The following is a 25,611-nucleotide window of genomic DNA, read 5'->3' on the forward strand; positions in this document are numbered from 1 at the left end:
TGTTTTTTCAGGCTTTTACTGCAGCCTCTTTCAGTTGTTGGTAGTTTCAGGGGGATTTTTCCCTTCAATCTCCTCTCAGGAGGTGAAATGCATGCTTAATTGGGTTAAGGTCTGGTGTTTGATATCGCCAGCCTATGGATTATAGCTTCAAAAATGTTTGAATTTGTCATTTCCGCGATCTTGTATAAATTATGCAAATAACCTAATTTACATATTTTGTCCATACCTCATCATAATCTCTGAAATTATCTGGAAGACCAAAGATGCATTTTTGGTGGAACATAATCTTGACAAATCTAGATAAAAATACCAGGAAATAAAAGTTGAAATTTGGATCTGCCATCTCATGTACATAAAATTGGTCATCTGGAATGAAATGTGGATTCTTTTTTGCAATAAACTAGATGGGACAGGCTGTTGGACAGCCCCTGGTAGTTTGTCAATAAATACATGGCATTTACTCAACAAAATGAAGAAAAAAAAAAAGTGACCACTGTAGAAATATGCGCTGGAGGACTTGGTCTTCCCAAATACAGTGTAATTTCAGATCTACAAGTAGGTCACAATGTGGGTGCAAGTCTGTTTAAGCGATTAGGAGACTTGTCCTTCATGCTCATATTACAGGGAGTGCTTGTTATGTCTTAAAATTAGGCTGGTCACACTCTGTCTCCGTTCATTCGTTCTCTGCCCCGGTGTCCGTCTGTGTTCACGTTCCATCAAAAACCCGAGTTAAAAAAAAACAAACATTTTTTTAAATTTCTTCAAAAAAATGAAATTCTTTAACCAAACATATGTAATCATTCAGGGGGGGGGGACATCAGTCTTTCCCCGTTTTGTTGTACCTTCGAGAGACTTCAAAAAGCTTTTACGGGAAAAAGAACTTGCACTTCCAGCATCCCCCTCTGAGATCTCCGCCCGCAGACTACCAGCCTCACGCTGTGGGGCTCATACCCATCGTCTCGGGGGGCTTCCTGCCAGCAGCAGACATCCAGCCTGTTTTCTCAGACGGGTAACCGGCTGGTTCTATCCCAGAATGCACCTCTGCTCCAGGTGTCCTGTCACTTTGGATCAAACCACCGCACAACTTTATAAATGAAGATTCTGTTTTTTTAGTTTTTTTTTTTTAGTTTTTTTTTTTAGACTGTCACAGTGATTTATGACTAGTTTCTTCACAGCATCCGTTGACTATTCAACTTCCAGGATAATACCACCTTTTCAATGATTACACCATGTGTATGGTGGAATTAGCGCAATTATTTATGATTTACGAAAACCTGATGTTGGACGACATTACAGGACCGTAATGTTATTTTCTTGTTTTAAGCGCTAGGGCGTGTACAGCATCACATATCTCATTGTAAGATCCTGAAATTTCAGCATTTTTCTTCATGAAAAATCAAAAAATCTCAAATGGTTCAAAACAATCTTCAAGCATGTCTCGTGCTTTAGAAAAATGTTTGAATTTGTGCCACAGTGATGTATGACTGGTTTCGTCACAGCAAGTTTTTCCAACAATATTTGGATGAAATTCAGATCCACACGAAGGACACAGGTCACTGAGACAGGGCTGAGCTCTAGGGCCTGCAAGTGGAGGAGCCTCACCTTGGAGCCTCAGGCCTCCAGGTGGAAAAGCCTCACCTTGGAGCCTCTGGCCTGCAGGTGGAGGAGCCTTACCTTGAAGTGGGCGAACGTTCTGCTCCTGTGCTCCCACCGATTGGAGAAGTCCCTCAGGACCCGGAAAAAAAGCAGAAGGCTCTTCGTCTCCTCCGCTCTGAAATTTCAGAAGCAACACCGTCGGTAACCGTGCACAGCTGTGCCGGAGAAACAAGACCACACTTTTTTTTTACAGATATGCAAAATTGTTACATGCTTTCGTCACATTTTAAATTTGTCTTCATTTTTGTTGTTCAGTTTCCACCCCTCGGTCCAGGGGCGAATGTGACACTGTGAGAAGTTTCCATGAGGGGCTCCCAGGGGCCCGAGGTTGGCCCCGCGGAGCCTGCAGTCAGCAGGAGATGCCGTTCAGCGCAGACGGAAAGATGGAGAGCCTCTCCATGGAGCTCCGCCAGTCAGGGGGGAGGAAAAGCAGCAGCAGCCTTCTCATCCCGACAAACAGGCTCACTCACTCATCCCTACAAACAGGCTCACTCACTCATCCTGACAAACAGGCTCACTCACTCATCCCTACAAACAGGCTCACTCACTCATCCCTACAAACAGGCTCACTCACTCATCCTGACAAACAGGCTCACTCACTCATCCCGACAAACAGGCTCACTCACTCATCCCTATAAACGGGCTCACTCACTCATCCCTACAAACAGGCTCACTCACTCACTCATCCCTACAAACAGGCTCACTCACTCATCCCTACAAACAGGCTCACTCACTCACTCATCCCTACAAACAGGCTCACTCACTCATCCCTACAAACAGGCTCACTCACTCACTCATCCCGACAAACAGGCTCACTCACTCCCTAGAGAGGCTGACTCACCTCACCATCTGTACTGGCAAACCACAATTAAGAACAGGTTCAAAAATAATATTTCATTGTGGTTTGGCAAGTCGAGGATATTTTGCAGAAATGGAAGGAGACCAGTATGGTCTTGAAAAAATGCTGTAAAATAAGAATGCTTTCAAAAATAGAAACGTTAATAGTTTATTTTGATCAATTAAGAAAATGCATGAACAGAAGAAGTGAATGAACAGAAGAAAAATCTAAATCAAATCAATATTTGGTGTGACTACTCTTTGCCTTCAAAACAGCATCAATTCTTCTCGGTATACTTGCACACAGTTTTTGAAGGAACAGGTAGGTTATTCCAAGCATCTTGGAGAACTAGCCACAGGTCTTCTGCAGATTTAGGCAGCCTCAAATGCTTCCATCTCTTCATATAATCCCAGACAGACTCGATGATGTTGAGATCAGGGCTCTGTGGGGGCCATACCATTACTTCCAGGAGTCCTTGTTCTTCCTCACGCTGAAGATAGTTCTTAATGACATTGGCTGTATGTTTGGGGTCGTTGTCCTGCTGCAGAATAAATTTGGGGCCAATCAGATGCCTCCCTAATGGTATTGCATGATGGATAAGTATCTGCCTGTACTTCTCAGCATTGAGAAGACCATTCATTCTGACCAAATCCCCAACTCCATTTGCAGAAATGTAGCCCCAAACTGGCAAGGAACCTCCACCATGCTTCACTGTTTCCTGCAGACACTCATTCTTGTACCGCACTCCAGCCCTTCGGCGAACAAACTGCCTTCTGCTACAGCCAAATATTTCACATTTTGACTCATCAGTCCAGAGAACCTGCTGCCATTTTTCTGCACCCCAGTTCCTGTGTTTTCGTGCATCATTGAGTTGCTTGGCCTTGTTTCCATGTCGGAGGCATGGCTTTTTGGCCGCAATTCTACCATGAAGACCACTTCTGACCAGACTTCTCTGCACAGTAGATGGGTGGACCTGGGTCCCACTGGTTTTTGCCAATTCTGAGCTGATGGCACTGCTGGACATCTTCCGATTGCAAAGCGAAGTAAGCAAGCTGCGCTAAGCTTCCTTCCACTGTGTCTACAGTCCTCAACGTTGGCCGTTTCTTTGTGCTTCTTCGACAGAGCTTGGTCAGCACATCTGGACACCCCTGTCTGCCTTGAAATTTCTGCCTGGGAGAGACCTTGCTGATACAGTATAACTACCTTTTGTCTTGTTGCTGTGCTCAGTCTTGCCATGACTTCTGACATTAAGCTGTCTCCAGCAACCTCACCATGGAAGCAGAGTTTGGCTGTTCCTCACCCAGTTTTAACCCTTACACAGCTGTTTCTGTTTCAGTTAATGATTGTGTTTCAACCTACATATTACATTGATGATCATTAGCTCCTGGTATAACTGGTTAATCACACACCTGACTACATGCCTACAAAATCCTTGACTTTGTGCAAGTGTTGACAGAAGAATTGATGCTAGTCTGAAGGCAAAGGGTGGTCACACTAAATATTGATTTGATTTAGATTTTTCTTCTGTTCATTCACCTTGCATTTCGTTAATAGATAAAAAATAAACTATTAACATTTCTATTTTTGAAAGCATTCTTACTTTACAGCATTTTTTTCCACACCTGCCTAAAACTTTTGCACCGCACTGTATACAATTTTAATTTGCCATTATAAAAAAAAAAAAACCAAAGTGACATACAGTTGATTAACTAAGCAGGGGAATATCTTCCCCTGGAGCAATGCAGGGCCAAACAGCTGTGCGGATCTTATCATGGCTAAACTAGGGCTTGAACCACCAACCTTCCGGGTCCTAGTCATGTACCTTAGCCACTGCACTACAGGCCTTCAGTAACATCACATACGTCATACTGTGGAGAGATGCAGCAACAGCTGTACCTAACACTCATGCTGGTTAGGATACAAATAATTTTGTATTTTTTCCCATGATCATCCATACATAGGTCTTGAAAATATAATGCATACAGATATTCATGCCAAACATTTTTTTGAAAGAAATATAGCCACTCATTCTAGAGACAAACCATTGAGGTTGCATTATAACGGATATTATTTCATCCCAGTAAAATAAGCCATTTTATGCTCAATGCACAGCAACCCAAAATAATGGTAATGGAAATAATGGGCAATAATGTGTATTTCCAATTGTGTTTCATAAACAGGTCATTTCTTTTATTTTATTATAATCATAAAAGGAGATTTTATCAGAACCTTTAAAATCAACTTTTATTGCAAATTAACAAGACAAGCGTAAAAACCCCAAAAGCACTCAGACTTGTGGTCAGACCCAGTATCTCTGCTCCTGCCTTTCCCCCTGCATGAGTGCCAGGGCCCAGTCTCAGACTAGACAATGCGCTCCAGATGTGCCTCAGGAGAAGCCAGTTAGTTACACAGACACGGCCGGGCCAAAGCATTCCTCCAGCGAGAAACAGCCAGTTAAACCTGTGACAAGTTTAAGGCCTTCCAACAGGCAGTGAAACAGACCAGCACCTAAAATGTCACATAATTAAACATTTTATGCAGGTTTCATGTGCAGTCTGTTTTGTATAAAAGTAATTCCCCTGTGTGTTTTTTTGTGTGCACTCATAACAAAAATACAGACATCCCAGATTGCGAATGAACAGTAAGCTTCATGGGAATATACAGAAACAAACAGTAATACAAGGGAAATTGTGGGGGTTATTTGAACAGACTGCATTTACGATTTCATATGCATATAGAAACAAACCTTTTACCTTATCGTAAATCAACATAATTGCAAAAATGGAGTATTTAGATTACTTTCATTAAATTAGTTTACTTTTCACATGGGATTCTCTCACTGAACAAAAGGAAAAGCAGGAATGTTGAATAACGCATTCCCTCTGATGCATTTCCCATGAAATTATCCATGCATGAGGTGCAAGAGTGCAGTGCACACGGGATGGAGGAACGCAGGGTCGTAATTCAACCGAATCGACATTGAATTGGCATGTTTTCACCACAACATCTAGAATACCTTATTTTGTGTACTTCTCCCAAAATTCCCATTAAAGGATTCCGTGAATTTAGCGTAAATGTTCCCACCTTTTGCACCCTAACCCCCGCCAGTCCCTCAGAGAATCAAGAGAGTCTCAGTTTCATGACTAAACACTAGACGGGCTGCTCAGTGGCTCATCCTGTTAATACGATGTTTTACTGTTCCCATGGTCCAGCATGGAATGTGGAATTTGGGAGTGGATATGGAAAGATTCAGCTCTGCCTGGGGGCCCCCCAAAATTTCTAAACACATCCCTGTAAACACACAGGGCCTGGTTCGAGTTAAAACGTAGGCAGTCAACTTTCCCCTCCCAAAGACACCCAGTTGCTGAAAGACGCATGAACCGTGTCACCGGACAGAACCCTCTCTCAAACCTGCAGATGTGACGCACCATCGAGTCTGCAGCGAAACACAGCCCTTCAGTTTCACGTGGCCGCAGCTCAGTCACATAATTATTCGATGCATATCACACATCGTTTCGAATGGCAAATGTCCATTTCCACCAGATGTTCCCTTTGAAAGCTGAGCGGCAGCACTGAAGGACGAAGCAGCGGAGTCTCAACGTCACCCCTCGATTCCCCAAAGTGAGAACACAAAGGCCCACATTGTATAGTTTTTGGGGGGAAATGACTGTAAAGGAGGCGGCTAAGTCTTCTTCTGTTCCAAAATGAAACGCAGCACTTTGGGGGGAACGATGGTTCCCCCACCCACCCCCACCCCCAACCCTGAGGAGAGCAGCTGTGAGCTTTCATTCACCGACTGACTTCAACACTCATACGTTTATAAAAAATATTAATATACAACACATCGACATTCCCGGATGAAAAACATTGCGGAGTAATGGCACGGGACAAGCACGCAAATATACCCTCCGTTTCGTTTGGTACCCACTCTGAAACACAGTGTGCCCTGTACGTAAACAGGTTCTCCACCCTCTCTCATGGACGGAATCACAGTACACAAAGTAATGAGGCTTTATACATTGTGGACAATTTCTTATATATCAAATAAATCCCATGATTAAGGTTCTTCTTTTTGCAGGTAAGTGAAAATGTGTTTTATTATATTTTATTGTATATTATTGTACACTCACCAAGCACTTAATTAGGAACATTTTTACTTTATTACACCTACTTATTAATGTGATTATTTAATCAGCCAATCGTGTGGCAGCAGTGCAATGCACACAATCATGTAGATACGGGTCAGGAGCTTGAGTTAATGTTCACATCAGCCATCAGAATGGGGAAAAAATGTGATCTAAGTGACCGTGGAATGATTATTGGTGGCAGACAGGGTGGTTTGAGTATCTCAGAAACTGCTGATCTCCTGGGATTTACAAACACTAGTCTCTAGAGTTTACAAAGAATGATGCAAAAAACTAAACAAAAAATCCAGTGAGCAGCAGTTCTGCAAACGGGTAGTTAATGAGAGAGGTCAGAGGAGAATGGCCAGACTGGTCAAAGGGCCAGACATGAAGGTGACAGTAACGCAAATAACCACACATTACAACAGTGGTATGCAGAAGAGCATCTCTGAACACACAACGCATCATAACTCTAAGAGGATAGGCTACAGCAGTAGAAGTCTAAAAAATAAGTCTAATAAATACCTAATAATGTGCTCACTGAGTGTATATTATGTATTAAAATATCTCATAAGCATGGAGGGGACTGTTCGCAAGGCTCATCAGGGATCATTTGGCTATTTCTTGGACGCTAAATAAAAATTAAATGGAAAAAAAAGATGAGTAAAACAACTCTTACTGGCCATTGGCCACTGCACAGATGATGCTTACCCGGATACAAATGTGCTGATATCAGTGAACTCACATCCATCCACCACAATGTTCAGGTCAGTGATTCTCCTCACAATAGAGCCATCTTCCCCCTACGCATGAGACGGTGTACATTACAGATTAGAAAAACCGCACTGTATTTCCAACACAATGACAAACAGAAACACACACCGCTTGCAAATGTACAGCCATGCACTGTATGAGAAATAAGCAATGTCTTTTTCAAGACTCAATATGTTACTTGGCAAATGTAGGTTTTGTACTTTCTTGAAACATAATGCACATTCAAAGAGATTCTTTACTGAAATCAACCATGCAACAACAAAAAAATATATAGGTTCTGTATACAATGTTTTTGTGTAAAATTAATCCAACTACCACCTCTAAGCCTGTTTATCCAAAAAAGGCAATATGATATTAACATTCAAGAGATTCTTTATGTATTGCATGTTTTCCGTCTTTACCACAAAACTTATTTTGCATGATAAACATGCCAGAAAACAAAAGATGAATATGCATTACATAATGGATATATAGATTTCTGCTGCCCCCTGGTGTTCAAGGACAGTTCATTCTTGGTACAGCATACATGAAAATCAGGGGCATTTTTACATTGATGTGTAAATTATTTATAAAAGATAGCGTCACACAATATGGCAGCTCCTCTTTTTCAACATCAAAAGCATAACTGGAATCATTGACGGAAGCCTAACGTATGTTAATATACAATTTCCAATGATTTTTTTTTATGTGATAAAAACTGGTGATAATCATACAAATAACCATACAAGCATTGTAAGACATTCCTCATGGCACAGTGAATGCCATCTAAAATAGTAGCTTCATACGCAGCTAGCTGGAGAGCTGCATAATCCCCCCCAGCTGAGCCGTGCAGCTGCTACTGAACACCACAGGACTGCAAACCCAACACGGCAGCCACAGGTGGACATACCAGAGGGGTCACTACTGCACACAGACTGAACAGTGACTGGCAGGGTCATATAATGGGTGACGAAATTAGCTGGTAACTCAGAGCTTCAAGGCCTAGGTCAGACACTGTCTTTGAGGAAGGGGGAAGGTCCTCCGCCTGCAGTGTTTCATTAAATACCCGGCTGAATGTACACAGAGTACAAGTTACCCTGGACAAAGGTATCTGGCAAAAGTCTGAATGTAATTAATTTATGACACCCTCCCTGGCTAGTGATATAAGCAGCATTAGAACTCAAGCATGAAGTTTATATCTGAAATACTACATTTCATACTGAAGTACAAGTAGACAAAATCATTATCAACAGCAGTGTAGAACATCACACAAAAACACGTTCTTACCAGGACTTCTGTGAGCTCAAACTCAACTTGAAAGTTCAAGAAATTGCAGTCACCAGAAACCCTATGCTGCTGCACAATTTTGGTCGTACCTAAAAGGTGGAAAAAGTCAAAATATGAGAAAATGTTTCAAAAAATATCTCACATAAACCCCACAGTTCACATTTACAGTTTAATGACACAGAGTGTTAGATTTGATTACAAAGTAATTAAAGGTACAATAGGTAATTTCGGACTTTTAACGGTCAAGAGAGGAATTGCAGTAACAAACACCTTCAGACCACAACACTGTTTATCCCTCCCCCTTTTCTGTGAACGTGCTGATGTTCAAACGCCATTGGTTGTGGCAATTAGAACCCAATTTCAAACAATGAGCTTGAAATATTGTACAGCTATACGATGTTTTGGTACAGAGTGCCGGCCTGTAAACTGCATATTTTGAAACCAAAATTTAAGGACTATAAACTCACCCTCTGCCTGTTTACAGTCCTTAAATTTACAATGGTCTTGTAACAATGTTTTAACACAAAAATCTTACCTATGTGAAATGTGATTTGCATGACTTACTTTTTTTTTGTTGTAATGTTACCAAACTATAAGGTGCCAAGTACCAAGTGATGATTTTTATTTTAGTTTTTTTCTACATTGCTCTCACCACTACCCACTGGAGGGTGCTATAGGAAAGGAGGCACGGAAAGGACGCAAAGAGGCAAATGGAGTATCCTCACGCTTTCAAGCCACGTCAGACATGGCAGTCATGGCGGAAGGCATGTATAAAATGCAAGCTTCCAGCAAAAAGGGAAATCCCACAATGCAATGCCCCATTTGGAAAAAGTAGAGAGGAGTGATTCAGTGCGCTGTCGAACAGAGAAGGAGGTGATATTTTGTTATACGATGAGCTTGGTAGATTCATGAGTAATCCGTGAGCACATATTGAGGAATGGGGAATGTGGATTAAGAACTGAGAACTGAACTTCAGTTTGCTACTTTACCCTACGCATGTTTGTGTGCTTAAGAAAACCTCACTAAAGGCGCTGAAAAGTCCAGCGATAGTGTTTTATAAGAGCAGCCGGGGTTTTCATTATCGCTCAAAATAAGCCAAGATGGACATGCCAACCAATTATTGCTGCCTTAATAGATTCCAATTACTTATTGAGCCATATGTGTTTAACTGCATTGAAGCATTGAATACATGCAGAACTTGTAATTTAGACAACAAAAATAACTAATTTTGCTTTATATACATTATGTGCAAACCTACAGCCCCAATTCAGCAAATATATATTATTCCATTACATTACATTATTGGCATTAGGCAGACGCTCTTATCCAGAGCAACGTACAGTTGATTAGACTAAGCAGGAGACAATCCTCTCCAGGAGCAATGCAGGGTTAAGGGCCTTGCTCAAAGGCCCAACGGCTGTGCGGATCTTATTGTAGCTACACTGGGATTCGAACCACCAACCTTGCATGTCCCAGTCATTTACCTTAACCACTGTGCTACAGGCCGCCCTAATAACTTAATTGTATCAGCAAGATCTGAGGCTGGAAGAAAAAACAGCATACACACAGCCCTCCGTGACAACTGAGTATGAGACCACTGCTAAACAGGCTAGATACATCTTTACCTATTCTCACTCATATTATTCTGCCAAATAAAACAAACCTTTAATCCAATTAAATGTTCTTCCTCCCACTCCTATTGGTTCTAATTTAATTAACACTCCTTTAATTAGCACAACTGCTTCCTCGAGTACCAGCGTCTTTCTTCCCACCAATTCTAAACACAGTACTGGGTCCATTTTCTACCTGTAGTTAATTGATTGTTCACCCTGCTTGGTCAGAAAATCCACTCACCTGCTATAGATCATTCATTAATTAGAGAAAATTACTGGAAAACCAGTAGCACTAATGAGCTCAAGGATAAGATATGAACATCCTTAACTTTGCACTGTGAGACGAATAACAAAGTCTAAGTGGACCATATTGTCTGTCTGTCTGTAACATTTGTGAAATAGTCCATATTATATAATCTTTGGAAGAAATATGTGCTAACTTTTTTCCAGTGTCTTCACTTCGCACTCTTTCAGTGCAATTCCGTTCATTTTGGTCTGTCTGGCCAGATCTTCCTCCAGTTTCTCCAGATTCAAAGCGGCATCATTCTCTCCCCTTTTGAAGTCTGGCTGTGATGTTCTGAAATGCATTTTTTTTTTTTTTGAAGAAGGGTGATGCCATTTTCCAACACTTTGAAATACATTCTAATATAGATAGACACATGTAAAGTCATTATACTAGCATCCAAATATTTTTAAAACGATAAGATCCCATTTAGCACAATGCAAAGCTTGTTAAAAAGTGAATGATGTAACTTACATAGTCCGCTGTACGTGCTCTCCAACGTGCGCCATGACCTCTCGTTCATTGTGTTCTTGTTGATTTTGTAGCATTGCGATTTCCTCCCGTAGCAATTTGATTTCTGCTTCATACAGTTGCTCCATAGTTTCAGCCACGGAGCCGCAGGGACGGGTAGTTGACATTAGAAATGACAGCTAACTGCTTTTCGGTTTTCGCTTAACAAAATAAAAGCGAGCAGAGTTCACCAAGCTGACATTCCTCTAAATCCTTTGCAAATGTCAGAAAACGTACGTAATGTGAACTATGATATCTGTTACCTTGTAACAGTTACTCTGTATCTTGCTAATTGGCTATCGTTACTATGATATTAAAAAAATTACGCACCTAAATACATGTCACATAAAGATAAATGCGTCGTTTTTGCTCGTCTGTATAACCAGCACCATAAAAAGGGATGGATTCAAATAATATATTATCAAGCAAACTTACTTTGCTGCTCGTACAAAGCGATTTACATGTCGCGCCGAAAGTGGAATCTACCATTTGTACTGTACAACACAGGCGGGGGGTGTCGTGACGCTCCTATATTACTCTTTATTAAGAATATTTGAATAGAACATAAATCCGTACACAAACCTTGGTTGGTTTACAACGAATTGTCAGTTATAATCAATAGCCATGGTATAACAGGAAACAATCGGGCATATTGTTGTTATTTACTTTCCCATCTCCCCATGTGTTTATGTAACTTTTTGGAAACAAGCCACCAAAGAAAAAACTGCTTAAATTGGACTGATTTTCATGGTAGTTTGTTCACACTTTGCTGTGACATTTATATGAATGAGCGAAAGTTACAGATTTTATTTTTTATTTTTTATTTTACTGTTGCATTTTTTATTTACATTTTCTTGGAGCAGCACATCAAACGGAACCTTTTACTAGCGGAACCCATAGTACTGTGTTTGTTAATGTAGAGGGACTGTTCCTTTCGAGCACAACGGGTGCTCTGGAATCGTGGGATAACATGTGTGAATGGACTGAAATGTCAACGTGAAACGAAATTGTTCCTAGCTAGTTAACAAGTTGGGTAATTCTAAATCGGTACTGTTATTGAAACGTATGTCTTGTATTCTATGAATCTGTCAGCCAAGGCAAACCGTGTGAAGTGTGGTAAGCTGGTTGGGTGAAGCCATATTTATTTAGAGTTGCACATTAAACTGTGCTAGCTAGATTGTAACTTTTTACCGAGAAATACCGAGGTATGAAGCGCTTGTACATCGGTGGATTGGGCCACGCAATTTCCCAAAAAGATCTGAAAGACAGATTTGGAAAATTTGGCGAAGTGTCAGATGTGGAAATCATAACAAGGAAAGATGAAACGGGTAAGTAGTAGTACACGAGTAGTGTGCAGTGTAGCTCTCTCGTTGTTACTTTTAAAGGTCTAACACTAAATTATTTACTCATTTGTTTTTTCGTTTTCCATTAGGACTCCCTGTGAAGACATTCGGTTATATCAACATTAACATCTCGGATGAAGCTTTAAGAAAATGTATGTTATGATGTTTTTGCTCTAAGTAATTTACTTTGTATATGAAATGGTAGATTCAATTTGTAAATTTGTTTCTTATCGTGTTTCCATCTTTTAGGTATGACCGTATTAAATAAATCTAAATGGAAAGGGGGAACACTGCAAATTGAAATTGCAAAAGAAAACTTTTTGCAGAGGTATGTCATTCGAACTTTTTTTTATACCCAGTTTATTCGAAGGCTGTACAATTTTCCTTTGCCAGTGTTCTGATTTAACATTAACCATACCCTATTACGTTCCTGGAATATTTGTTCTGCTTTGACTTCTAATCTGATGCTAGATGGAGAATTTGAATGTGGTTTCTTGCATTGAAAATAATCCCACAGTGTTGTTTTGCTTGGAATTGCATGGCCAAACTTGAAGTAGAGGTAGAATCCCTTAGCTTGTTCAGGACCCGTCTTCAAATTGTATTTTTTTATGTGCTCTGTTTTGGGCTATTGAGGTTTGTCAAGCAACTGAGTCCATTGTGAGCTTGTCTGTTAAAGAGGATATCGATCCATTTGATCAATATGATTTTGTGTTTGCGTTAATTGTAGTCCATCTTTTCAGGCTGGCAGTAGAACGGCAACAGGCGACCGAGAAGACTCAGTTTACAAACATTGAGCAAAAAGAGAAGTTGGTGGAGTCTTTCAAGAAGGCTGGCGTGGAGAATTTCCATATGAAAGCTGCAGTTCCCGGGACAGAGATTCCAGGCCATAAGGTATTTTTAGAATTGTGTCTCCTTGTGGATCAAAATATTTTCAATAGATTTTTATTTTTGGTGTATATTTGCCTCATGAGAGGAAAATGTTTGGGCTATGTCAAGGAGTAACTATCCAAGGGTCAAATGTTTTTGAATGCTATGGGCTTCCCAACTGTGGTGTCCTTCACCTGGGTATGTAATTTGTAACTCAAAATATTTCTATTCATGAGTGGTATATTAAATGTAAGCTAAGCAAATCACCTTGGAAAACTATCTAGGCAAATTAATAAATGTGATGTTACTTCTGAAACAAGATATTTTCAATAGAAAGGCCAAGTTATTTGCATATCTATACATCTGTAAATGTATATATCTAAATATTTACTGACAATCACCAGTTTGCAGAACCTATTTTACCTATTTTCATTGTCCCTTTTTTCTTTTGGCAGGATTGGGTTGTGAGTAAATTTGGGCGGGTTCTTCCAGTTCTTCATCTCAAAGATCAAGGCAAGAACAAGATATCCTTTTGTATGTACTCTTTCCTGAGTACAGTAGATGCATAAAACACAGTAAAACATAAAATGGGAAGGGGTTAAAAAAAAAAAAAAAAAATGCATACACTTCACTCGCAATATGGCAGGATTCGTTTAAAGGGATATTTCACATTGAGGGCTTTTGAATACCTTTTCACTTTTAATGTATATTTTCTTTTAAAAACTGTTTTAATGCACAACAAAGAATATTGTAGGTTTAGGTGTTGTTGACCCGCTGGCTTTCATTCTTTCACTTCCAAATCCAGTGTACTGGAGCACAGCCAACGGAACAGAAATTGTGCCTATGCCCAAAACTTAGACTGCACTGTATATCCTGACATCTAAATGTTTTTGACATTGTGTAACACAATATGATGTGTCATTGATTTGTCACTGATGCAACATCACAAATATTTAAAGATGTTCCCTTTACGTGTTGTACGTGGATGTTACCGTACCTTAACCGATTGCCACGTTTTTAAGTACGACCCGTCGAAGCACAGCCACAACATCAAGAGGCTGGAGAACGAGGCCGACGCGCCGACCCTAACACCGGTGTCTCAGCTGACCTGGGAAATCCTGGACGGCGACGATGACATCAGCAAGAAAAGACGAGGCGAGTTCCCCCCGCAGAAAGCGCGACCTAAGAAGATCCGGAAGGAGTCGCCGTGTGAAGTCACCGAAAACTCTCGTTCTGTGGCGAAGCACAATGGCCACGGCACGGAGCTTCGCGGGGCCTCTGCGGGAGATGAAGCGAACTCGCACAGAGTCAGCCGTTCTGGTGCAAATACTCTTTTAAAGCAGAAGGTGACTTCTCTAAATGGTCCTGCGCAAGAGAAGGAGAACCCCGTTCTAAAAAGGCAAACAAAATTCCTGTACGTGTTCGACAACGAGGCGGATTCCGATGAGGAAATCCGTACGCTGGTGGCGCGAGAGAACGCACGGACCAAAGACGCGGGCGTGGAGGAGGACGAGGACGCTCTGGAAGTGGTCGGGGACGACTTCGCCGTTAAACCCAGTCTGGGTTCCTGGGCCGGGCAGAACTCGAAGGGCGGGCTCGCCGCGGGAGGGTGCGGGGAGCCGGGAGACGAGCGGGAGTATGACTCGGCCGACACGGATGAAATCCTCACGCAGCGCAAAGCGCCCGCCGCCCCCGTGAAGCAGAAGGAAGCTGAGGCTGGTCGCACCCCGCCGAGCCCCCCTGGGGCAGCTTCAAACAAAAGCGACTCTAAACCTGGCGCACGCAAAAGGAAACAGAAGCAGGGAAGTGAAGTGCTCTCAAAGCAGCCAGCCTGTGTAACTGAGTCGAGAAAAGAGGGATCCGAGGAGTGTCAGGATTCCGGTTCTGATTCTGGTTCTGATTCAGAGGGATCACAGGAGTGTCAAGATTCTGGTTCTGATTCTGATTCAGAGGGATCGCAGGAGTGTCAGGATTCTGGTTCTGGTTCTGGTTCTGATTCAGAGGGATCACAGGAGGGTCAGGATTCTGATTCTGATTCTGAGTTGGATTATGAAACCATGGTGGCCAGTTGCCAGCGTATAGAGCTGTCTCTTGCAGATTTGGAGCAACTTGCGAAGGAGGCTGCCATGGCCGAGGAAGAGGAAAGTGGGGGTTGCCAAGAGTCCGATTCACAAGCTGGATCAGGACAAGGGGGCGCCTCGACGGCTCCACTAACAAAGAAAGGCACCACGCCGGAGGAGATTCTGGCGGCCATTTTGGAGGAGGACAGCAGCGATGAGGAAAGCGCGAAGGGCAAGGGGAAGAAAAAGAAGAGGCAGAACAAGAGCCAACCCCCGAGTCTCCCTGCTTTCCCGGGGACCAGGGCTCTTTCAGAGACCGCTCCAGCTGCTCTGCCAGGTCTCCGCCCGAAGAGGAGCGGAGACGATGAAGAGCGAGGGGCCACCGAGGCCAAGAAGAAACCGAAACTGGAACGCGCGCTCCCGTCGTCTGACTCCGGTGAGTCGAATTCGGGTGCCAGCAGCTCTGATGGTGACGAAGAGGAAGATCCCAAACGCCGACCGTCTGCAGGAGATACGGACGGATCTGCTCCTAAACGCGAGGTCTCATTGAACGGCTCTGAGGCCTCTAGGGCTGTGCCAGCGACTGAGCGGGCGGGGGCGACGGACGAAGCCTCAACGAAAGATTCAACGAGCGCGACCGCCAAGCGGTTAGAGGGGAAAACGTTGGCGTCGGCGGAAGGCAGGAAGCCTTCCCAGAAGCCGGTCTGCGCGGAGGACGTTCGGCAGAAGCAGATGCAGGATAACCTGAAGCGCCTGGCTGCACTGGAGCAGAAGCAGAAGGAGGCGGAGCAGCAGAAGAAGCTCATCCAAGGCGCCCTCTCCACCTTGGTAAGTCGAGCGTCCCGGTTCTGTGAATCCCTCTATTCTATGCGGGCGGCATTGGCACAGGCGGTAAGAACAGTCGTCTGGCAGTCGGAGGGTTGCCGGTTCGATCCCGCCCTGGGTGTGTCGGAAGTGTCGCTGACACCTAACCCCTAAATGACGAGCTGGTTGGTGCCTTGCATGGCAGCCAATCGCCGTTGGTGTGTGAATGTGTGTATGAATGGGTGAATGAGAAGCATCAATTGTACAGCACTTTGGATAAATGTCGTTGGTGTGTGTGAATGTGTGTATGAACGTGTGATTGAGAAGCATCAATTGTACAGCGCTTTGGATAAGGGTTGTTGGTGTGTGAGTGTGTGTCTGAATGGGTGAATGAGAAGCATTGATTGTAAAGCACTTTGGTAAAGACCAGCCATTTTCCATCTACAGTCCTTATAGGAGACCTGGAATCAAGAAGCATGTTTTGAACTTGCAGCATGGTTTAAACTTGATTAGTAATAATATTTAATATTCCCCCCAGGATGCACCAGCAGCGGGCAAAGGAAAGCACATTGTGTTTGACTCTGAGGACGAGGACGAGGGAGAGGAGGCTGCTGAGCAGAGCTCTGTGGAACAACACAAGCCTACAAAGAGTCTTTTTGAGGAGTCAGAGTCCTCCACAGAGGAGCCCGGTGAATTGGCTTCCGTCACTGGGGCGAAACAGGGCCTCAGGGTAAAGGTGAGTGCCACGTTGCAGGTGGGGAACCAGTATTAAGACAGTGCTTTGGCCCCTTTGTAAAGGTACGATAAAGGTATGATTGTTACAAGACCATTGTAAATCCCTTCCTATCATTGAAAAAGGCTCACTGACATGTTGACTCACCCTCTGCCTGTGTTTATAGTCCTTTTACATTACATTAATAGCATTTGGCAGACGTTCTTGGCATTTGGCAGATGCTCTTATCCAGAGCGACCTTAAAGTCCTTAAATTCGAGTTTCAAAATATACAGTTGACAGCCCGACGCTCTGTACCAAAACATTGTATAACTGCAATAATTCAAGCTCATTGGTTGAAAATTGGTTCTAATTGCCACAGCCAATGGTGTTTCAATGTCAGCGCGTTTACAGAGAAGGGAGAGGGATAAAACAGTGCTGTGGTTTGAAGGTGTTTGTTGCTGCTATTCCTCTCTTGACTGTTAGATGTCTGAAATTACCTATTGTATCTTTAAGACAGTGCTCTTTTAAATCAGCTCATTTATCTTGCTCCTAGCATGACTAAATAAATGAGTTCTAAATGTGCCACAGAAGAAGATGAATGAAAAACACCGAGCACGGAGTACAGCCACCTTTTTTGGTTAAAAAAAACTCCAAAAACTATATTTTGCAGGACTTTGAAAAGGAAATGGGCAGCAAGCTGTTTGACAGTGAAGACGATGATGATGATGAGGAGGCTGATGACGAAGACGACGGCGATGAAGCACGGTTCCAGATTAAGCCGCAGTTTGAGGGTAAATCTGGACAGAAGGTGAGCATGAGTAAATTACATTACATTATATTACGGGCATTTAGCAGACACTCTTATCTAAGTGCAGATCAAACACAGGGACAAGTGCGATGAGGACCCTAGAGGAAGGCACAGTTCCAAGTCCTAGCGCGATCATATAGATACAATTTGAACCCTGAAAGTGGTATGCAACTTACCAACTAGCATACCACGGTTGGCAGCTAGAATACCCCGAGCTAGAATACCCAGAGTAAATGGGTCTGCTGTGTTGGGAGGTTCCATAGCCAGCAGCCATACAGCCCTGTATCCTGCCCAGGTTACATTGCTGAAGTTAAGCAGGTGTGGGTTTAGTTGTTACATGGGAGGGAGACCTTCTGGGGAAACTTGAGTTGCATCTGGAAGAGGTGTTGGTGTGCTAGTATGGGGCACGTTTCCCTTTGGACAGGGTAGAAATCCAATGTGTCAGCATAGTGATTGGGGCAGTTTAGGCCAACATTGTTTCAGGGCTAAGAGCAGACGTCTGGCAGTCGGAGGGTTACCGGTTCGATCCTACCCTGGGTGTGTTGAAGTGTCCCTGAGCAAGACACCTAACCCCCAAATGCTCCTGACGAGCTGGTCGGGGCCTTGCATCGCAGTCAGTCGCCATTGGTGTGTGAGTGTGTGTATGAATGGGTAAATGAGAAGCATGAATTATGCAGCACATTGGATAAAGGTGTGCTGTGGACGGTGCTGTCCTTAAGATGACACCTGACTCTGTGTCCTCATTAACGGCTCCCGTGCCATTTGAAGTGATGTTAACCCCCAGGATCCTGGCCAAGTTCCCGTAAAACTGGCTCTTAACATTTCACCACCTAATCATACCCCCCAATCCCTACCCACTGTTTTGTTTTTGTTTTTTTTACTTTTAGTTGACCTGCCTGGGTAAATGACAGCAAAATAAAACAACGGCATTACTTTTGGCTGACGTATTCTCTTCCCAAAGCACCACTAGCACAGTAGTGTTCTTTATTTTGCCAATACTGTATTTTCAGCGTTCTCTACTGTAGCTAAGTGATCCACTCTTTTGTTTCCCGTCCTGTAGCTCATGCGGTTGCAGGCTCGGTTCGGGACGGACGAGCGGTTCCGCATGGACTCCCGGTTCCTTGACAGCGATGATGAGTCCAACATTCCAGGTGAGGCACATTGGGAACTATAAATGGTAAATGGTAGGCATTTATATAGCGCCTTCATCCAAAGCGCTGTACAATTGATGCTTCTCCATTCACCCATTCATACACACACTCACACACTGACACACCAACGGCAATTGGCTGCCATGCAAGGCGCCAACCAGCTCGTCAGGAGCATTTGGGGGTTAGGTGTCTTGCTCAGGGACACTTCGACACAGCCCGGGCGGGGGATCGAACCAGCAACCCTCCGACTGCCAGACGACTGCTCTTACTGCCTGAGCCATGTCGCCCAACGTAACTTAACATACAGTAAATCCTCAAATTGTGTCCGGGATTCTATTTGAAGCCGGGCCTCGGATAATAGCCGGGGGCATGGCCGATTTGGACAAATAAAGGCCGGCCCCCAAATACAAGCCGGGGTAATATTGCCTACCAGTAGGGCTATCAGTCCATGAGCACTAGAAGACATTGTTTTCGATTTAACTCAATGAAATAAAAGAGCTCTTCTTAATATTTTATATTGTTGGTTGGTTTAATACTGTTGCCAATGAAAAGTCGTTGTCCTACACCATGGGTCTCCAACACATTGCTCTCAAGCTACCAGTTGCTTGCCGCCCCCTTCTAAGTAGCTTGCCAAAGGCTGAAGCAGTATACATTTAAACACAATTGCGAGGCATTCCAGCCTACGAATTAAATAAAAAGTAAATCAGGCAAAATGAAAAATTAACTCAATTTAGGCTACTTGGCTACGCAATAAGGTTTCCATGTATTTACAGCACAGCACACGTTCAATGAATGAATGAAAGCGGCTGCCTTGGCTCGCAATAAACAGACAGGTGGAAATCCCGACACTCTTTCAACCACATAAAACTTAACAGTGAACCATCAAATACCCCCCAAATACCCCATACCAAATACCAAAGCGAAAATCTTTTGATAGCCTACCGGTATGCTGCTCCAAACGAAACGCATGTCTCACAATAAAACGCACTTTAGGATCCTTAACTTGCTGTTATCTATGCTAATTTGTTATTGTTCATGAAGGTATGTCTGGCAAGTTGTTATTTTATGGATTCTGGACTTGCATGTGATTTATTGTGTTTGAGAATATTTGCAATAAACTAAGTCTGTTAAGACTGACACTATGACTTACCAAACGGTGTTTCCTGATTAGCCTACACTAATTGATTTCTGAACGGTTACAGGAAGTGTTGAACAGTGTTGGCCCACTTTAAGTGTAGCCTTTTACTTTATTTCTAAGAATAAAATTCTACAACAGAAGCCTAATAAGAAATAAAGGCCTGCCTCGAATACAAACCTGCCCCAAATAAAGGCCTGTGCTTTGTGCAGCCTAAGTAAATAAAAGACCCGGTCAGGATTTACGGTAACCCAGGCTGCACAAGAAAGCCCATTAGATCACATGAGGAGTATATTTTTTATTTCAGCGTGAAATTTATTTTATTTTATTTTCTGTTTTAATTGCTCTGAGATGCACAGTCTCAATCAGATCGGGTCTTTGGAAAAATCCTTGTAATTACTGTAACTACTGGAGGCTGAACATTCATGGAGAGTGCCTGGCAGCATCAGTGTATAAATCACACGAGACCGACTGTGAGGGATGGGGATAGGATTCTACTTGAAAATGCAGATTAATTTGAGATAAATAATTTTTATCATATTTAGAATTGAGAGCCGTTCTAAAGATACTGATCTCAAAGGGGCCTGAAGCAGCGTCTAAAGCCCATCTGGATGACATTCTGAGGGAGTTTCAGCACTATACGAGCTCTTGTGCCGTGCCTCACCTGACAGAGCCTCCTCCATTAAGTGTCAGTGGAAACAGGCCTTATTATCGTATTGCATTGTGTTGTATCTCTCACCACCACACAATTAAACACAACCACTATATTCAGACTCTCACACTTCACATTTACTGTTTTCACACATCGTGTTTCTTTCAGTCAAAGGAAATGATTATGATGAACTGAATTCCTTTTGTGTAGATTATTGGGTGAAGGATTTCATGGAGTTATTGTGAATGGAACGGGCCAATTTAGTTTAAGGAATATGATCATGTAATTTAGATCCTATTTGAATGAGAGGTTTCTTAGCCCGCAGTATTGTTGTTCTGTACCTTCTTTGAGTTTGTGCTGACCTCGGGAGGCTGGGGATGTTGTGCATTGGTGTGTCCCAGGTGACCCCAGGTTATATTCGTATTTGTCTTTATTCCCCGGCGGATCAGGGCTACCAGCTCGCTTGGGAAGGGCTTGCATGCCGTTTTTTCCTGGGTAGGATCATGTCTGCTTTGGCTGTGTTGGGCTGTATAAGGGATGTCCTAGGAGCCCCCTGGTCACCCTGATGGTCACCCACCCCCCCCACCCCTCATTGTCCCGCGTTGTGTAATTTTCTGTTATTTTGTGATCGAGTCCTGTCTCTGGTCTTTACTTTGTAATGTACAAACTGACAAAGAATTCTCTGAAACATTCAGGGAGATTCAGGTTCGGACTTGCCCTCTAGGATAACCACATGGAGAAGTTATTTCTGTTTCTGATGCATTGGAAATGAAAGGTGTTTCTGAGTGTGGTATAATAATCGGAAGTGACGTTTTCAGAAGAGACGTCCTCTCGCGCCGATGTGGAAGTGCAGCTAGAGGAAGAGAAGCAGAAGAATCTGGACATCTTACAAAGTCTCCTGAACATCAACGTCCAACGCGCAGCCACCAGCAAAGAAGCAACCAAGAGCAAACAGTTCAGGCAAGCGTTTCCCCCTGGGCCCATGGCCGCTGTATCCCACTTTGTTTGTTTGTTTATTTTGTTTATTTGTTTCAAAAAGAAATCTGAGGATATTACATCATTTCGTTTTTTTTTTATAAATGACAATAATAAAGACCATTACATTTTGAGTTCAGGAGACTTCTAACTGAGCACCGGTGATCCTGTGGGACCGGGATTGGCTGTTGATTAAATTCGGTCTTGGTTAATTGGCTGTTTTTGTATCTGCAGAGATATCTCTGCCCTGCACTACGATCCCACGCGAGAAGAGCACGCCGCCTTTGAGAAGAAAAGCGAGGAGCCCAAAAAAGACAGGTACCAGAATTGCTTATCCCGTCCTGTCGGCACGGTAACGACTTAATCCAGCTACAGCAGGAAGTAGATTTAAAGTGAATGACCCCAGTTTTGTCAGGCACAAATTGGATTTCATATGCAAAATGCGTCTCTCTCTCATTTCTTGTTCATAATTTTTTGGGGGTTTTGTCGTTTAAAAAAAAAAAAAACTTTTCTCCCTTCCTTATGTTTGATTGGGCCAGGCTGTGTGTGTGTGTGTGTGTGTGTGTGTGTGTGTGTGTGTGTGTGTGTGTGTGTGTGTGTGTGTGTGTGTGTGTGTGTGTGTGTGTGTGTGTGTGTGTGTGTGTGTGTGTGTGTGTGTGTGTGTGTGATCAAAGCGTCAGGTTATTATTTTTTGCCTGTTTTGAAGTGTTTGTAATAATTTATTTTTCATTAAAGAACATACAAAAGTCTCACCCCCACACACTCTCTCTCTCTCTCTCTCTCTCTCTCTCTCTCTCTCACTCTCTTACTCTCTCTCTCACTCTCACTTCCTCACTCTCAACTGTAGCAAGGCAGCGAGACGCAAGAAACGTGAGGAGGCAGAGAAGTTGCCGGAAGTCTCCAAGGACATCTACTACGATGTGGCCGTAGACCTGAAAGAGGCTTTTGGATCTCAGAAAGAAAAGATTGAGATGAAACCGGCTGTAGCCTGGGATAAGGAGGAGGAGGCGGAACAGGAGGAAGGGGATGAAGAGGAACAGGAAGAGGAGGAAGAGGAGGAGGTGGAGAAGGATGCTCCAGAGGAGAAGGCATCTGTGGAGCTTTCTCTGTCCTCTGCGAATGCGAGTGCCACGAATGCAGAATCAACGGGCTTCCAGTTCTCATTCTTCGGAAATAATGCCACAGAGGATACTACAGTGAAAGGTTAATTTTGTGTTTTTGATATTTAAAAAAATGTTGCATATTTTACTTTTGGTTCAGTATTTTCTCTACGTTGTGGAATGGATGAGACTTTAAACAGAGGTCCTGAATTGTGGCGTCCTTAAAGATCCCAGGCTACCTTTCAAAAGTCTAAAAGGCATGTTCGCTCTGGTGTCCTGATGAAAGCTCAGCAAAACCTGGTTCTCTGCACCTGGCCAAGTAATAATCCCCTGTGTCTGACTCATCCCCTCACTGTGTCTGTGTCTCACTCATCCCCTCACACTCCCTGTTTATATTCCCCAATTCCTCACAACCAAAGTGCTCCATGGAGTAAGGCCTAATCGCCTGTAGCGTCACCCAGAGATTGAGGCTTCTCGTTCAGCAGGCCTGCAGCTTGTCTTGGAGGGCTCTGGTGCTGTTGTTGAACCCTCCCAAACGCACAGGATGTTTCCGGTTTGAAGCCACTTCTGGCGTATTTCAAATCAATAGGGGAAAATAAAAAATATGCACCTCCAAGCAACACAAATTGTGGTGGGGAAAAAAAAAATATATATATATATATATTTATATTTATATGCACCATGAGAATAGTATGCTCTTCCTATCTTGGCCCTATGGTGCTGGGGTTGTTTTGCTGCATCCAGACTCTTTATTTGGCTATTCATTTATGAAACACTGTGTAATGTGCATTGTGGGGATTGTGACTGCACTATAGAACAGGTTGTTGTTTTTTCCTCTACCATGTTAGATGACTATAAGATCGAGATACTAAAGGGAGCAAAACAGCCGTGGCAGGAGAACCCCTGCTTTCGAGACAGCTCTGAGGACGAAGACGAGGACAAGATGGAGGAAGGCGCTGGAGATCAATCTGCTTCCGTCAACGCTACAGAGTAATGCTACCTTTACTGTCTCAGATTAGCCAATGATGCAGAGCGAAGCTACCTTTACTGTCTTAGATTAGCCAATGATGCAGAGCGAAGCTACCTTTACTGTCTTAGATTAGCCAATGACGCAGCACAATGCTACCTTTACTGTCTCAGATTAGCCAATGATGCAGAGCGGTGCTACCTTCACTTCCTCAGATTAGCCTATGACACAGAGCGATGCTACCTTTACTGCCTCAGATTAGCCAATGATGCAGAGCAATGCTACCTTCACTAATGCTGCTACAGAGTAATGCTGCTCTTGACTCCCATCAGATCAGCACAGATATATGCATTTCACTGCCATTTACAATCATTCTACCCTTTAAACGACAGCCCCCATTCCATACCCAACATATCGCCAAACCAAATCCCCCCCCTGCTCTCTCTTGAGTTGGTGAAGGCATGTATGTCTATCCTGGGATGAAATGGTCCTCTGAAGATGATGCAAATTTAATTGTAATTTTATAATCATATGTAATCTTTTCTTTTCAACGTAGGGAACCAGTGGTGGCAAAGAAAAGGTTTTTCTTTTTCTTCCAAGATGATGAGCGGTTAAAAGGTAGGAGTTTGAGCTGTTCCCCCCCTTCTGAGGGCTTCAGCTCTTTCAGGTGCCTGAAAACAATGTGGAACAGGCTCCACTGTGAACAAAAGCTTACAACCCAATATTTTCAGAAAGGCAAAATGCATGCAGATTAAATCGTTTTTCTTATGTTTTGGCTCTGCAGAGGGGCCAAAGATGTTCTGTAGATCAGCAAAGTTGGAGGACCAGAGGGAACACTGGGAAGTGAAGAGAACCACTCTGATTGAGGTAAATGTTTTAAAGGTGTAGGAGTACATAAGTGTTACTTCTTCCTTCCTTCCTTTTCACACATGTAAACAGGTTTAAGTTTAAGTGCTGGTGGAGGGAATTTATGATGTCTTTTTATATTTAGTCGTTCATCTGTTTCTAACTGTTTTACTCTTTTTCTGTTTACTCGAAATAAAGATTCAAATCGAAAATCAAAATGTTCAGTGGGCCGATGGGACAGTGCTAAACCTGTATTCATCGAGTAGAGCTGAAAAGCCTGGTATTTGAGCTCAGCCCGTTTCAGTCGTTGTGTTGTTTCATTAATAGGAGTACAGGAAGAAGCACAAGGATGCACGACGAAGAATCAAGGCTTCACAGAAGAGCTGAACAGAATCGCACAGAATGCCGCCAGATTTTTTTCTTTTTTTTGACGTTTCACGGTTCCTTGTCAAAGTAATTTGACCACTCAATTTTGGAACAAAGTTGTTTCAGTCAAAATCTCCAGTTGCTTCTTTTTTTTGGAAATAATTTATTTTTACCATTGCCTTTTTTTGATGGTTTATACAATGTTTGTATATAAAAAAAAATATGAACAGTATTATTTTCATTGTTGATGACAAATAAAATGGAGATCTTTCTACTTTGACCACTAGGGTGTGTTAAAACAGCGTTTGCAAGTATTAATTAACTCTTTTTCTAACCTGGCTTCACCACATGCATTCTAATTCCTTTAATATTTAACTATCATTTGAAACATTTATGAATAACAAAATCTCAGAGGGAGGGCTGTGTGTCGTTTGTCTGAAAATAGTGTCAAAATTGTAATTGCATGAAATATGGTGGTTATTCTGTCAAGTTTCCAACAATACCTCCACCTGTCTGGAAGTATGTCACTATTGCACAGACATACATTCATACATTTAGCAAGCACTTTATTAAGTATTTATTAGAGTTATTGGTCTTCTGCTGCTGTAGCCTGTCCATTTATAGGTTTGATGCATTGTGCGAAGAGATGCTCTTCTGCATACCACTGTTGTAATGCTGGCCATTCTCCTCTGACCCCTCTCATTGTCAACACATTTTTGCCTGCAGATCAGCAGTTTCTGAGATACTCAAATCACCCTG

The 25,611-nt window shown here is 42.8% G+C and overlaps 2 protein-coding genes across 2 annotated transcripts in view; one reads left to right on the top strand and one right to left on the bottom strand.

The window, feature by feature from the left end:
• cenpp (centromere protein P) overlaps positions 1-11,530 on the bottom strand; it is a 105,828-nt gene extending 94,298 nt beyond the window's left edge. The window contains exons 1-5 of the mRNA XM_061219079.1: positions 11,029-11,530; positions 10,712-10,848; positions 8,659-8,747; positions 7,330-7,421; positions 1,675-1,771 (exon numbers count right to left, since the gene is read on the bottom strand). Of these exons, the coding sequence (XP_061075063.1) occupies positions 1,675-1,771; positions 7,330-7,421; positions 8,659-8,747; positions 10,712-10,848; positions 11,029-11,192 (579 nt within the window). The 5' untranslated portion in view covers positions 11,193-11,530. The remainder of the gene's footprint in view (positions 1-1,674; positions 1,772-7,329; positions 7,422-8,658; positions 8,748-10,711; positions 10,849-11,028) is intronic.
• A 461-nt stretch (positions 11,531-11,991) lies between these two features.
• On the top strand, positions 11,992-25,126 carry nol8 (nucleolar protein 8). The gene is made up of 16 exons (XM_061219694.1): positions 11,992-12,392; positions 12,497-12,559; positions 12,657-12,735; positions 13,148-13,298; positions 13,730-13,798; positions 14,288-16,162; positions 16,677-16,874; positions 17,523-17,660; positions 18,721-18,811; positions 21,417-21,558; positions 21,808-21,891; positions 22,421-22,776; positions 23,522-23,663; positions 24,197-24,258; positions 24,425-24,507; positions 24,814-25,126. Exons 1-16 carry the CDS (start codon positions 12,272-12,274, stop codon positions 24,871-24,873), a joined length of 3,714 nt encoding a protein of 1,237 aa, XP_061075678.1. The 5' UTR covers positions 11,992-12,271; the 3' UTR covers positions 24,874-25,126.
• The last annotated feature ends 485 nt before the right edge of the window (positions 25,127-25,611 follow it).

This window comes from Conger conger, chromosome 14 (assembly GCF_963514075.1).
Source record: "Conger conger chromosome 14, fConCon1.1, whole genome shotgun sequence".
Taxonomy (NCBI): Eukaryota; Metazoa; Chordata; class Actinopteri; order Anguilliformes; family Congridae; genus Conger; species Conger conger.